At 44.3% G+C, this 11,127-nt stretch overlaps 1 protein-coding gene and 1 long non-coding RNA gene across 2 annotated transcripts; one reads left to right on the forward strand and one right to left on the reverse strand.

Annotated features, from left to right (window-relative positions):
* Positions 1-178: 178 nt before the first annotated feature.
* RSKR (ribosomal protein S6 kinase related) lies at positions 179-4,060 on the forward strand. Its single transcript, XM_058560270.1, has 13 exons — positions 179-543; positions 619-621; positions 881-1,120; positions 1,218-1,301; positions 1,435-1,503; positions 1,897-1,966; positions 2,198-2,302; positions 2,484-2,524; positions 2,766-2,793; positions 2,904-2,993; positions 3,081-3,169; positions 3,298-3,408; positions 3,839-4,060. Exons 1-13 carry the CDS (start codon positions 376-378, stop codon positions 4,058-4,060), a joined length of 1,320 nt encoding a protein of 439 aa, XP_058416253.1. The 5' UTR covers positions 179-375.
* Positions 2,860-11,090, reverse strand: LOC131417182 (uncharacterized). The gene is made up of 4 exons (XR_009222684.1): positions 10,841-11,090; positions 10,371-10,502; positions 4,271-4,437; positions 2,860-3,216 (listed from the first exon to the last, which is right to left on the reverse strand). It is a non-coding gene; the product is annotated as an uncharacterized LOC131417182 (long non-coding RNA).
* Between the last annotated feature and the right edge of the window lie 37 nt (positions 11,091-11,127).

Consider the following 11,127-nt stretch of genomic DNA (forward strand, 5'->3'; position numbering starts at 1 on the left):
CTGGCTATGGGTCCCCCTGGGGTATGCTCTGGAGAATGGTAAGAAGATGATTTAAAGAGAAAAAATATATTTTAAATTTGATGCTGTTTTTTTTTTTTCTCAATTGCATTGAGTGCATGGATTCAACCTGTCTGTGTCCTTCCCTCCCGTATCATCCCGATACACATCCTCTAGCTGCCACTTTAATGAAAGTGGCCTCTTCCCTCCTGCTTGAAGCTGTATCACATATATTTCCCAGCTCTCACGTGACACTGGTCCCATGCTGATAGGTCCGTGCGCATTTTAATTCTGGCTATAAAAGCCTATTCTTAATCAGGGAGGAATAGGATTTAGGGATAAGGGTGAGGTTTGGCTGCATCACTTGCATCTCTAGTCATGAAGAGCAAAGAAGAGGCGGGGTTCACATGTAATGCAGCATCAGGGGGAGGAATTGCTTATGTAACTGGGATAGATTTAGTGGAAGGCGAGAGGAGGCAGAGGCTGGGGATGGGAGCAGTAAGCTGTCAGCAAGGGCAACACACCCGGGTGGCTGCTGCTCATAAGGTAGGCTGTGGGGCTCTGGCTGTTGAGGGGAGGTAGAAGCATGGGCTTGAAGCCTGGGAAGTGACTGTTGAGGAGCAGGTTAGTGACACCCACTGCCGGGGGTGGGGGTGCAGGCTGAATCTTTGATGCCTCATAGGGAAAATGTCCAAGATTGCTAGATGATTTGGATTGTGTCCAGGAAATCTAGGTCTTGGCCCAAAGCAGGAGTGGTGGCAATTTTGCCTGGTGCTCAAAAATGTATCTCTAGGGTTGAGATTTGAGGGAGTGCCTGCATAGGGCAGAACCTGTAATGCCTCAGGGGCAGAAGTTTCAGAGTGGCTCCCTTGGTTCTCGGCAGGGTGGCAACATTCAGGGTCCCTGGGTCCGAGGCTGGAAGAGCCTCTGGTCAGCTGTGGGGGCCACCAGGTCAGGTCTGGAAGAGCTGTGGGGACTACGGGGGCATCAGTGCCTGCACCAGGAGCAGCCAGTCCCACTGCTAGTAGAGAAGCCTCTGTCTGAGTGGCCAGTGCCTCAGTTCATCAACCTCTTTCTGCCGGAGTTCCCCATTAGGCCCCTTAGGGGGCATCAGCAGCTGAAGGTAGGTCATTGGAATCCCTGGAAAGGGTCTCAGTCTTGGGGAGAAATCTAGAAACAACTGGAGTCTCAATTGCCCTGTTCTCCATTTTTCTGTACAGATTTTAGGCCTTGTGGCTAAGGGGTCCTTTGGAACTGTCCTCAAGGTGCTAGATTGTGGCCAGAAAGCAGTATTTGCAGTGAAGGTAGGGATCTATGTACTCTTCCACATTATTTTCTAGTCCTTGCCTCCGATCTTGGTACCAGAAAGGTTGGGAAGAATAAACAATTCAATAGCACTACTCCCCTCTAGGAGTCATCACTCCTCTCCTTTTATAGGTGATGCCCAAGGTGAAGGTCCTACAGAGAGACATCCTGAGGCAGTGCAAAGAGGAGGTTAGCATCCAGGTACGCACAGAGCCCTGGAAAGGATCCTAGGAAGAACTAAACCACAGGTGGAGGAAACACCTTTCTTATCCAACTGTCCTGCTCTTCCTGGTTCTGCTCCCTCCCTCTGCTTCAGCCAAAGTAGATCCTGGGAAAAGTAGCTACCGGCAGAGTTATTCTAGGTCCTGCCAGGGAAATCTCTCCAGCATGTGTGTGTGTGTGTGTGTGTGTGTGCCTTAGTATTATGCTGGTTCCGGGATCACCAGGCAAGCAGTCCCAATTATTTACTGCACCTGAACTGAGAGGTGGAGCAGCAGCTCCCTTTCTGCACAGCTAGGTAAATCCTGACTTCTTAGCTGCCTTGATCCTCAGTGACCCTGTTCCTCCCTAACTTCCTGTTTTCTTTGTCCCTAGCGACAGATCAACCATCCTTTTGTACACAGTTTGGGGGACAGCTGGCAGGGAAAACGGCACCTCTTCATTAGTGAGTGACTGGCCTCTCCTCATTCCCATGGGTCCTTCTACCATACTCCCCCTTTGAGATTACCTATCCCTTTGGCTTGTTCTGCTTTTGCTGTTACCCTTCTCATAGCACTTCTCTCTCCCAAAGGGAGGGGGAACAGCAGGTGGCATCAGTTTGGGCAGGAGGCCTACAGTGCCTTGAGCCCAAGCACAGCAGCCCCCAAATATTGCCTAGACTTCTGGTGCTTTACAGTGTGCAGCTACTGCAGCACAGATCTGTACTCCCTGTGGTCTGCTGTTGGCTGCTTTGCTGAGGCTTCCATCCGCCTCTTTGCTGCTGAGCTGGTCCTAGTGCTGTGTAAGTGAAACAGGAGTGGCATGGAAATGAGGGAAGGATTAAGGGGAGGGGAACAGAGAGAAGAGAATTGATATTAATTCTGGAGGTCAAAGAACAGGGAGAGGGATGGGGTGGGGACTACCAGGGAAATCAGAAAGGACAGGAGACTTTCAGCACACCCCATGCTTGCTGTCATCCACAGGCTATCTCCATGACTTGGGCATCATCCATCGAGATGTAAAGGTAGAGTTAAGTGCTTTTTATCTTTGTCTGAGGAGAGGCCTCAGTGAGAAGTTCCAACAGGTCCGAAGGCAGGGGGGACCTGAGAAGGGGTGACTATGGGGCTCTTATGGGTGTTAAGGGGACTTCCAAGTATAGACTTGAATGCTGAGTAGGGCATCATCTTCAGCTGGGGGGATATACACGATGAAAGAGAGTTGAAAGGAAGAGGATAAATAATAACTTCTCACCTGCGATTTTTCAGATGGAGAATATCCTTGTGGATGAACGAGGTAAGTCCTTTTCTTTTCCTAGCCCCAGAATGAGAGGTACCTCAGTTTGGGAATAAGTCATGGCTGATGAGGGGTCGAACAGAGTGGTGCTGTTACCTTATCTTTCATAGGCCATCTGAAACTGACAGACTTTGGTCTGTCCCGCCATCTGCCCCGGGGATCTCAAGCCTATACTATCTGTGGCACTCTTCAATACATGGGTAAGAGAGAGGCTAAAGCTGGTGGGTAAGCATTGGGCAGGAGGATAGCCAATGGATGTCAGTAACAAGTATCTTTCAAATCTGTAGCCCCAGAGGTCCTGAGTGGAGGGCCTTACAACCATGCTGCTGATTGGTGGTCCCTAGGTGTCTTGCTTTTCTCTCTGGCAACTGGAAAGGTGAGAGAATGGTAGAGATGTTGGGCAGACAAGACAGGAGTTTTGCCCTGTGGTGGGAAGAAGGAAGGCCTTAGGAAATCTTGCCTTATTCCTACTGAGGAGTGACATCCCCCTACCCCTTAACTCAGTTCCCAGTGACTGCAGAGAGAGATCATGTGGCCATGTTGGCAAGTGTGACCCACTATGACTCGGAGATCCCAGCTTCTCTTAACCAGGGGCTCTCACTTCTGCTCCATGAGGTAAGGGTGAGCACTACCTTCCATCTTGACTACCAAACCATTCACTCTTTCCTTTCCCTATCATTGAAGTGATATTTCCCCATTCCTCGGATTAATTTTTTGGGTGGTGCTCCAACTTGATCAAGTACCACCTCACTACTTGCCCTCTAACTAGCACTTCAAATTTCATTCCTGAGTTCCTGATCTTCCAAATCTCCTTCCTATCTGTAACAGACAGGTCACTTCTGAGACAGTGGGCCAGTGCTGCTGTCTTACCAATCGAGTTCCTTTATTCCCACCTTTACCCCCACATTAGCCTGTCTCCCTTTTTACAAATCTACTCTTTAGTGTTCTTCTTCCTGCCCTCCACAGCTCCATGAACTTCTTTCTCCTTTTCCAGCTTCTTTTTCCTATCCCAGTCCCTCATCCTTCATGCTCTATTTCTCTTCAGCTCTTATGCCAGAATCCCCTCCACCGGCTACGTTATTTGCATCACTTCCAGGTCCACCCTTTCTTTCGGGGTGTGGCCTTTGACCCAGAGCTCCTACAGAAGCAGCCAGTGAACTCTGTCATGGAGATACAAGCTACCCAGCCCAGTCCATCAGAGTCCCTGCTCTTCAAGGACTTTGACTGTAACCTGGAGTCCTACCTGGTCCACCCCAGCCTTGCTTGAGGCCCTCTACTGTAGACTGGGGCCCATCTGGGAACCTGAGGCTCTCCTCCACTGCCAACTCAGTATGACCACCCTGAAGATCCAGTTTGTTTTTACTTTGTAGCCTCTTACCATCCTGTTCTTCTAGAAGTGTACCAGAGTTCAAATCTTGGACATTCTGCTGCTGGCAGCTAAAACTGGCCCTAGCCCTTCCCCCATCACACAACTCACCTCTCAATTCAACATCTCTGATCAGAATGTTGACCTTTTCCTTTGCTTCATTTCTCCAGTGCTCATACCTTGAAGCTTTCAGCCAGAGGCTTATTCCACTTTTCCTTAGTTTCTCTGCCATGTTTCCTTTCTTGAGCAATAATAACGCTTCATGGGTTCCCAATGTGCTATTTGTGTGTTTAACAGACTTGTCAGAAGCAGTATGAATATTTTTCAAAGGTCTCAAAAGCTGGCATTTCAACCTCTAAATATGCAGCTTAAAACATATGATCTGGGGGCTCAAAGCCAGTTTGTAATAAATCTAATCTTTAAAAATTTAAATAGTGAATCTAATAGCCTAATATGAGGAATAAAATAGGAACTGAAACGTGGGTGGGTTAAATGTCTTCTCTAGGCATAATTGGAATAGCTATCCAAATTTTTTCCAAAACAACCTCTTCGAAAGACATAAGGATTCTTAAACTGATCATTTCCCTAGCCAGCCCAGGATTCAGCTTCTGATGGGCAAGCCAAGGGATTAAGAGGCGTGACATTAACCTTAAGATTTAAGGTTAGAGATGTATCTCAAGAACCTTTTCTTTTAGTAAGGGAAATCATCTGGACCTTAAATTTGTATACATTTCTGGCCTTTATGACTTCTCTTCATTTTTCTTTAACTCCTCAAAAGCTTCATTTTTATTATTCTTCAGTTATATGGGAACTCTCTTTCCAGACCAAAGAGAGTCTGGAAAGTACTCTGTGTACCTTTTTTTTTTTTTTAAACAGTTGAATTTTATTTCCATGGTTCCATCATCATTTTTTTTTCTTTTCCCCTTTTTTTTCCTCCCCAAAGCCCCAGTAGATAGTTGTATGTCATAGTTGCACATCCTTCTAGTTGCTGTATGTGGGATGCCACCTCAGCATTGCCGAACAAGTGGTGTGTCAGTGCGCACCCGGGATCTGAACCCGGGCCGCCAGTAGCGGAGTGCGCGCACTTAACCGCTAAGCCACGGGGCCAGCCCCTGTGTACTTCTATTTATTAATTCTGTCCCTGGATTAAACCTGATTTTCCCTGTACATAGCTGGCATTTTATTGACCTTGCAGAATTGCTTCTTCTGGATTGCACTTTGGCAATCCTTATGAAAATCCCTGTGAAACTTAATTGCTGTGGATACTGTAAAGGGTATTTATCATGACAATTCATAATGTTCTCTTTAAGGATACATGGGTGAAATTTTCTCTGAACCCAGTTGTGCTTTTTCCTAAATTGCTATTTGGTTTTTACCTTGGGAAGACACTAAATAGTCAAGTGACTGTATTTTTCTCTTCATACTGATGCTAGACCACTTAGAGCCCAATTTGTGGCCCACCTCCAGCAAGTGTTTAGGACTTCATGTTATGTATTTTGTATGCTAGCACCGTTCTTGGTTCCAATCTTATTTTCCTTATTCTCATTTTTCTGTTTTAATCTTTTTTTATCTTACTATATTATCTGCATCTTTGTAAGCCTTTTCGGAATGGGATTGGGATAGAAATAAATAAAAGAATGTATCCTTAATCCTTTTGATTATCTCATTTGTTTCTCTTTAGACACTTTTTTAGCTTTTTTTACATTTTCTTTAAGTTGTAGTGACCAGAACTGCACATTGGATAATAACCCTGAATACTAGAAATAGGAATTAATGGTTTCTAAAATAGTAGTTGAGAGTACTAAATTGGAATTTAGAAGACCTGGTGCCTGGATCCACCAATAACTATTTCAGTGTCTTTACACAAGTCATTTTAACCTCTCTGGATCTTAGTTTCCTATGTATAAAATAAGGGGGTTATAACAACTGGTTCTTAATTGTGAGGGATGGGTTTCAGATTTCTGTGATGCTTTTTCAAAGGGCAGATGCAGATGATTTTATGATACTGTGTGTCTAGCCCAGTGTTAAATGTTCAAGTCACCCAACATTATATAGCCTCTTTGGTCACAGCAGCATATTGGGTTAAGGTCTTTAGGACATAGTTAACATAATGTCACTAGGGTCCCTTTCCTAGGTCATATTAGATAGCTTAGAGACCTTGATCATGTAAGTGTAGTTTGAATCATTTCTTAGCAAATGAGGACATTTTTAACACACTCTCTTCAATCAGTGATACACTACAGCAGCAATTCTCAGGGTAGACTGGAAGGTGTGATAGAAAATAGAAGTTTCAGAAAGTATAATTTGGAAAAGCACTGCCCCCACCCCCTGTTTTGTTATGCTCATCCCTGTTCATTTGTTCACTTGACTTAAACTGGTAATCTCAGTTCCTTGGTTACTCAGTTCTTAAATAGAGTCTTCAATGTAAAACTGTTGTCAAAGCTTTTTAAAAAAAATTAAATAAAAGCACATTCATTGCATTATCAACCCGTTATGGGCTGAATCCTGCCCCGCACAATTGATATGTTCAAGTCCTAACCCCAGTACTTCAGAATGTGACTGTGTTTGGAGATAGGGTCTTTAAAGATATAAGTAAGTTAGGGCTGGCCCCGTGGCTTAGTGGTTAAGTGCATGCACTCCGCAACTGATGGCCCGGGTTCGGATCCCAGGCGCGCACTGACGCACCACTTGTCCGGCCATGCTGAGGCCGCGTCCCACATACAGCAACTAGAAGGATGTGCAACTATGACATACCACTATCTACTGGGGCTTTGGAGAAAAAAAAAAAAAAAACGGGAGGAAGATTGGCAATAGATGTTAGCTTAGAGCCGGTCTTCCTCAGCAAAAAGAGGAGGATTAGCATGGATGTTAGCTCAGGGCTGATCTTCCTCACACACACACACAAAAAAGATATAAGTTAAAATGAGGTCATATGGGTGGGCCCTAATCCAGTATGATTGGTGTCCTTATAAAGGCACCCTTATAAAGACACCCACAGAGGGAAGACCATGTGAAGCTACAGGGAGAAGACAGTCTCTACAAGCCAAGGAGAGAGGCCTCAGAAGTAACCAACCCTGCTGACATGTTGATCTCGGACTTCTAGCCTTTTGTGAGTTGTGAGAAAATAAATTTCTGTTATTTAAGCCACCCAGTCTATGGTACTTTGTTATGGCAGCCCTCGCAAACTAATACAACCCCTATGAAGAGTTCTAATAGATTAATCAGGAATGATTATTTATTTACAAAAATGCATGCTATCTTCTTCCCTATAGGTTGGTTTTGCTTATATTCTGAGAACATGTAATTATTTTAGATTTCATTGGCCTCTCTATGAGTTTTGCTGGTTTACAGAGCTCCACTGATTAGCTGCTGTCACACTGCCTCCTTTGTTCAGTACTTCATCATACACAGTAGCAGGTCTAGTAATTCCAGTTTCATCCTTGAGTTCACTCAGCTGCCTGGTGGATACTTCTCAGAGTTGCTGATTTGGGTTATGTAATTTGATTTTCATAAAATAAGTAATCTCTAATCAGAAAATTTAAAAACTACAATTGCTTTTAAGTAGTTGGACCCCTACTTCATATCATATACAAAACTTAATTCCAGATACATTAAGGATTTAAATGTGATCATCAAAACATTAAATACCTTAGAAGAACATTTGGGAGACTAGACCTACAATCAAGGGATGGAGGAGATACCTAAACTAAGACAGAAAATGAAAGCACTATAAAAGAAAAAGAAAAACATTTACATAAAAATTTGATGAATGAATAACTCAATCAGATAAGATCCAAATGCTCTAAAACGAAAGATAAACATCTTGACTACATAAAAGTTTTATCTTTGTATGGCCAAAGATATCATTAATAAAGTCAACAGACAAAAAATAGATCTAAAAAATTCTGCAGTGTGATGACAGTTAATGTCTATAACACAGAACTCTTACAAATTAGAAAAGAGAAGTAACATTTTTTTAAAAAGGGCAAGGAATAAGAAATGACCAATCAATTAATTAGATCTATATCAGTTGACTTAGAAGACTCTATACTAGACAGTGAGGAAAAAAATGCAGAAGTGTAAGAAATAATGCCATTTTTGTAAAGGACTCAATACCTTCTTCCCCTCCCTTGTGTGTGTATGAGAGAGAGAGGGAGGGAGGGAAAGAGGGAGGGAGGGAGAGAATGCGCAAGAATGTGAAAAAGGGAACCTGGAAGGGAGAGAGGAGTAATGCAAGTGGAAAGAGAAGAGAAAAAAAGAAAGGCATGAGCCCTCAATCCCAGAGACCCCAGGCTGCACATCAGTTAATTTTTGGGAAAAACAAATATGTGTGTGTAAATGAAGACAAAACCTGTGTGAATGCATATATGTTTTTATAAAGGTATACACACTATTGGTTACCTCAGGCAGGTAGAATGAATGGGGGAGGCTGTGCCTTTAATACATCTTTGCATTGAATTGTTTCTCTTGCTATAACAAGCATCTATTATTTTTACAATTTGAAAAACACCAAATTAAAAAAATTATTATCCAAACAACACCAACAAACCAATTCTGTTTATGTTACCTATTTACAATGGTATTTTCCCTCTTATCTACCCCTCCATCTCTCTCCTAATTTGCTGGCATCTGACATACCAACTGCAACAAGGACTAAGCAGTCCAATTTACACATTTCTATAATACAAGCTAATACAATACTACTGGCACTTAAGAGTTTTCTGTCTTGGTTTTTGTGCCACTTGCTACCCTTGTTTTCTTTTTTTTTTTTTTTAAGATTTTATTTATTCATTTTTTTCCCCCCAAAGCCCCAGTAGATAGTTGTATGTCATAGGTTCACATACTTCTAGTTGCTGTACATGGGACTCGGCCTCGGGTTGGTCGGAGAAGTGGTGCCTTGGGGCGTGCCCGGGATCTGAACCCGGGCCGCCAGCATCAGAGCGCGCGCACTTAACCGCTAAGCCACGGAGCCGGCCCTACCCTTGTTTTCTTTGCTGGATCTTTTCGATTGGCCAGAAGTATACATACCTTGGGATTCCCTCTGCTGAGTCCTGGGCAATCCCAGACTCAAGTTTGTGCTCTTATGTTGTCTTTCTCCCAGTTTTCCATTCAGGCAACTGTTCTCTCTAGTGCCCTGAGGCTGGGACCTTTTTTTTTTTTTTTTTGTGAGGAAGACTGGCCCTGGGCTAACATCCGTGCCCATCTTCCTCCACTTTATATGGGACACCGCCACAGCATGGCTTGACAAGCGGTGCATCGGTGCGTGCCTGGGATCCAAACCTGGGAACCCCAGGCTGCCGCAGCGGAGTGCACGCACTTAACCACTTGTGCCACCGGGCCGGCCTGGACCATTGTTTTTAGAGCTGTGCTGTACAATAGAAATATAATGTAAACCTCATAAGTAATTTTAAATTTGCTAGTAGCCACATTAAAAAGGTAAAAAGAAATGGGTTAAATTAATTTTAATGTATTTTATTTAATCCAGTATATCTAAAATATCTTTCAACATGTAATCGATATTAATTTTTTTTTTTGCTGAGGAAGATTCACCCTGCACTAACATCTGTTGCCCATCTTCCTCTTTTTGCTGAGGAAGATTGGCCCTGAGCTAACATCCCTACCCATCGTCCTCCATTTTTATGTGGGACACTGCCACAGCATGGCTTGATGGGCAGTGCATCCCTCCATGCCTGGGATTTGAACCGTGAACTCAGGGCCACCAAGGTGGAGTGTGTGAACTTAACCACTACTCCACCAGGCCGGCCCCTCTTCCTCTGTGTTGTATGTGGGTGACTGTCACAGCATGGCTGATGAGTGATGTAGGTCCGCACCCCTGATCGGAACCAGGAATCCCTGGCGGTTGAAGCAAAGCATGCCAAACAACCACTACGCCAGGGGGCTGGCCCTAATCAATATTAAAAAATAAGATATTTTACTTTTTCCATACAAAGACTTTGAAATCTAGTTTACGTTTTACACCTATAATTCATCTCAATTGGGACTAGCCACATGTGGCCAGTGGCTGAGGTATTGGACAACACAGTTTCTAGAGGAGCCCATCCCCTGAGGGCCCTACAGTTCATAACAGATTACAGTTCCTCCTCTTGGGATTATTGCCTTTTCCAAACTCATTAAGACTTCAGAGTGTAAATAAGATGCTGAATGTTCAAAGGAACACATTTCATCATAAACTATAACTGTGAATACTTACCTTTAGGCTGTTTCCAAAAATCAATCAGTTTCCTCTTAAATAGCTAGATTTCCCATACAGAGGGGACTGAAGCGACAGTAGAATGCAGTAGTTCGTAGTGTGGGTTGGCATCTTGCCTCTGCCATTTACTCCCTGCGGGGCATTGGGCAAATTACATTATCTATGGTTCAGTTCCTTCGTCTGTAAAATGGGGATATTTATAGTACCTACTTCGTAGGTCCTTACGAGGATTAAAGGAGTTAATATCGATAAAGCATTTGGAACAGTGCCAGGTACCTAATAAATGTGCGATACCCGTTAGCTATTGTTCCAGTAAACTTGTTGCAGGCCCCAAGGTAAGTCCCAAGAACACGCTAAAAATTCTGAAGAGGCTAAATTACAGCGCAGGTTGAGAACTACGTCTCAGGCCCTCACCAACGCAGGACCTGTGCGCGAACCGACCAAGCCTAAGGAAAAAAGGCTACACTCACCTTTCCTTTCCGGACTACCCGGCCCGCTCTTTCTGGTCAAGGCTGCGGCGCGAGGTAACTAAGAGACACCGGAGAAGAGACTTCCTGAGGCCAGGCCACGAAGACCACTTTTCTGTCAGGGCGTGAGGGTGGTCTCCTGGAAGCAGGAGGGATGGATTCCATGACTCTCCTGCTGCTTGGGTACCGTCCCCGAAGTGAGGCCATAAGACTGGCCTCGGGCTTGCGGCACGTCGCCCCTCCTGCCCGTGTCTTTGGTACGGGATCCGCAGAGACCGCGCGCGAACCGC

Source organism: Diceros bicornis, chromosome 18 (genome assembly GCF_020826845.1).
Source record: "Diceros bicornis minor isolate mBicDic1 chromosome 18, mDicBic1.mat.cur, whole genome shotgun sequence".
NCBI lineage: Eukaryota > Metazoa > Chordata > Mammalia > Perissodactyla > Rhinocerotidae > Diceros > Diceros bicornis.

Bases quoted from the DNA above. Each gene is read 5' to 3' on its own strand.
- RSKR (XM_058560270.1), top strand. From the start codon at position 376: ATGAAGAGCAAAGAAGAGGCGGGGTTCACATGTAATGCAGCATCAGGG. The intron at 1,121-1,217 runs GTAGGTCATTGG...TTTTCTGTACAG, and splicing joins GGGGGCATCAGCAGCTGAAG to ATTTTAGGCCTTGTGGCTAA. The intron at 1,504-1,896 runs GTACGCACAGAG...CTTTGTCCCTAG, and splicing joins AAGAGGAGGTTAGCATCCAG to CGACAGATCAACCATCCTTT.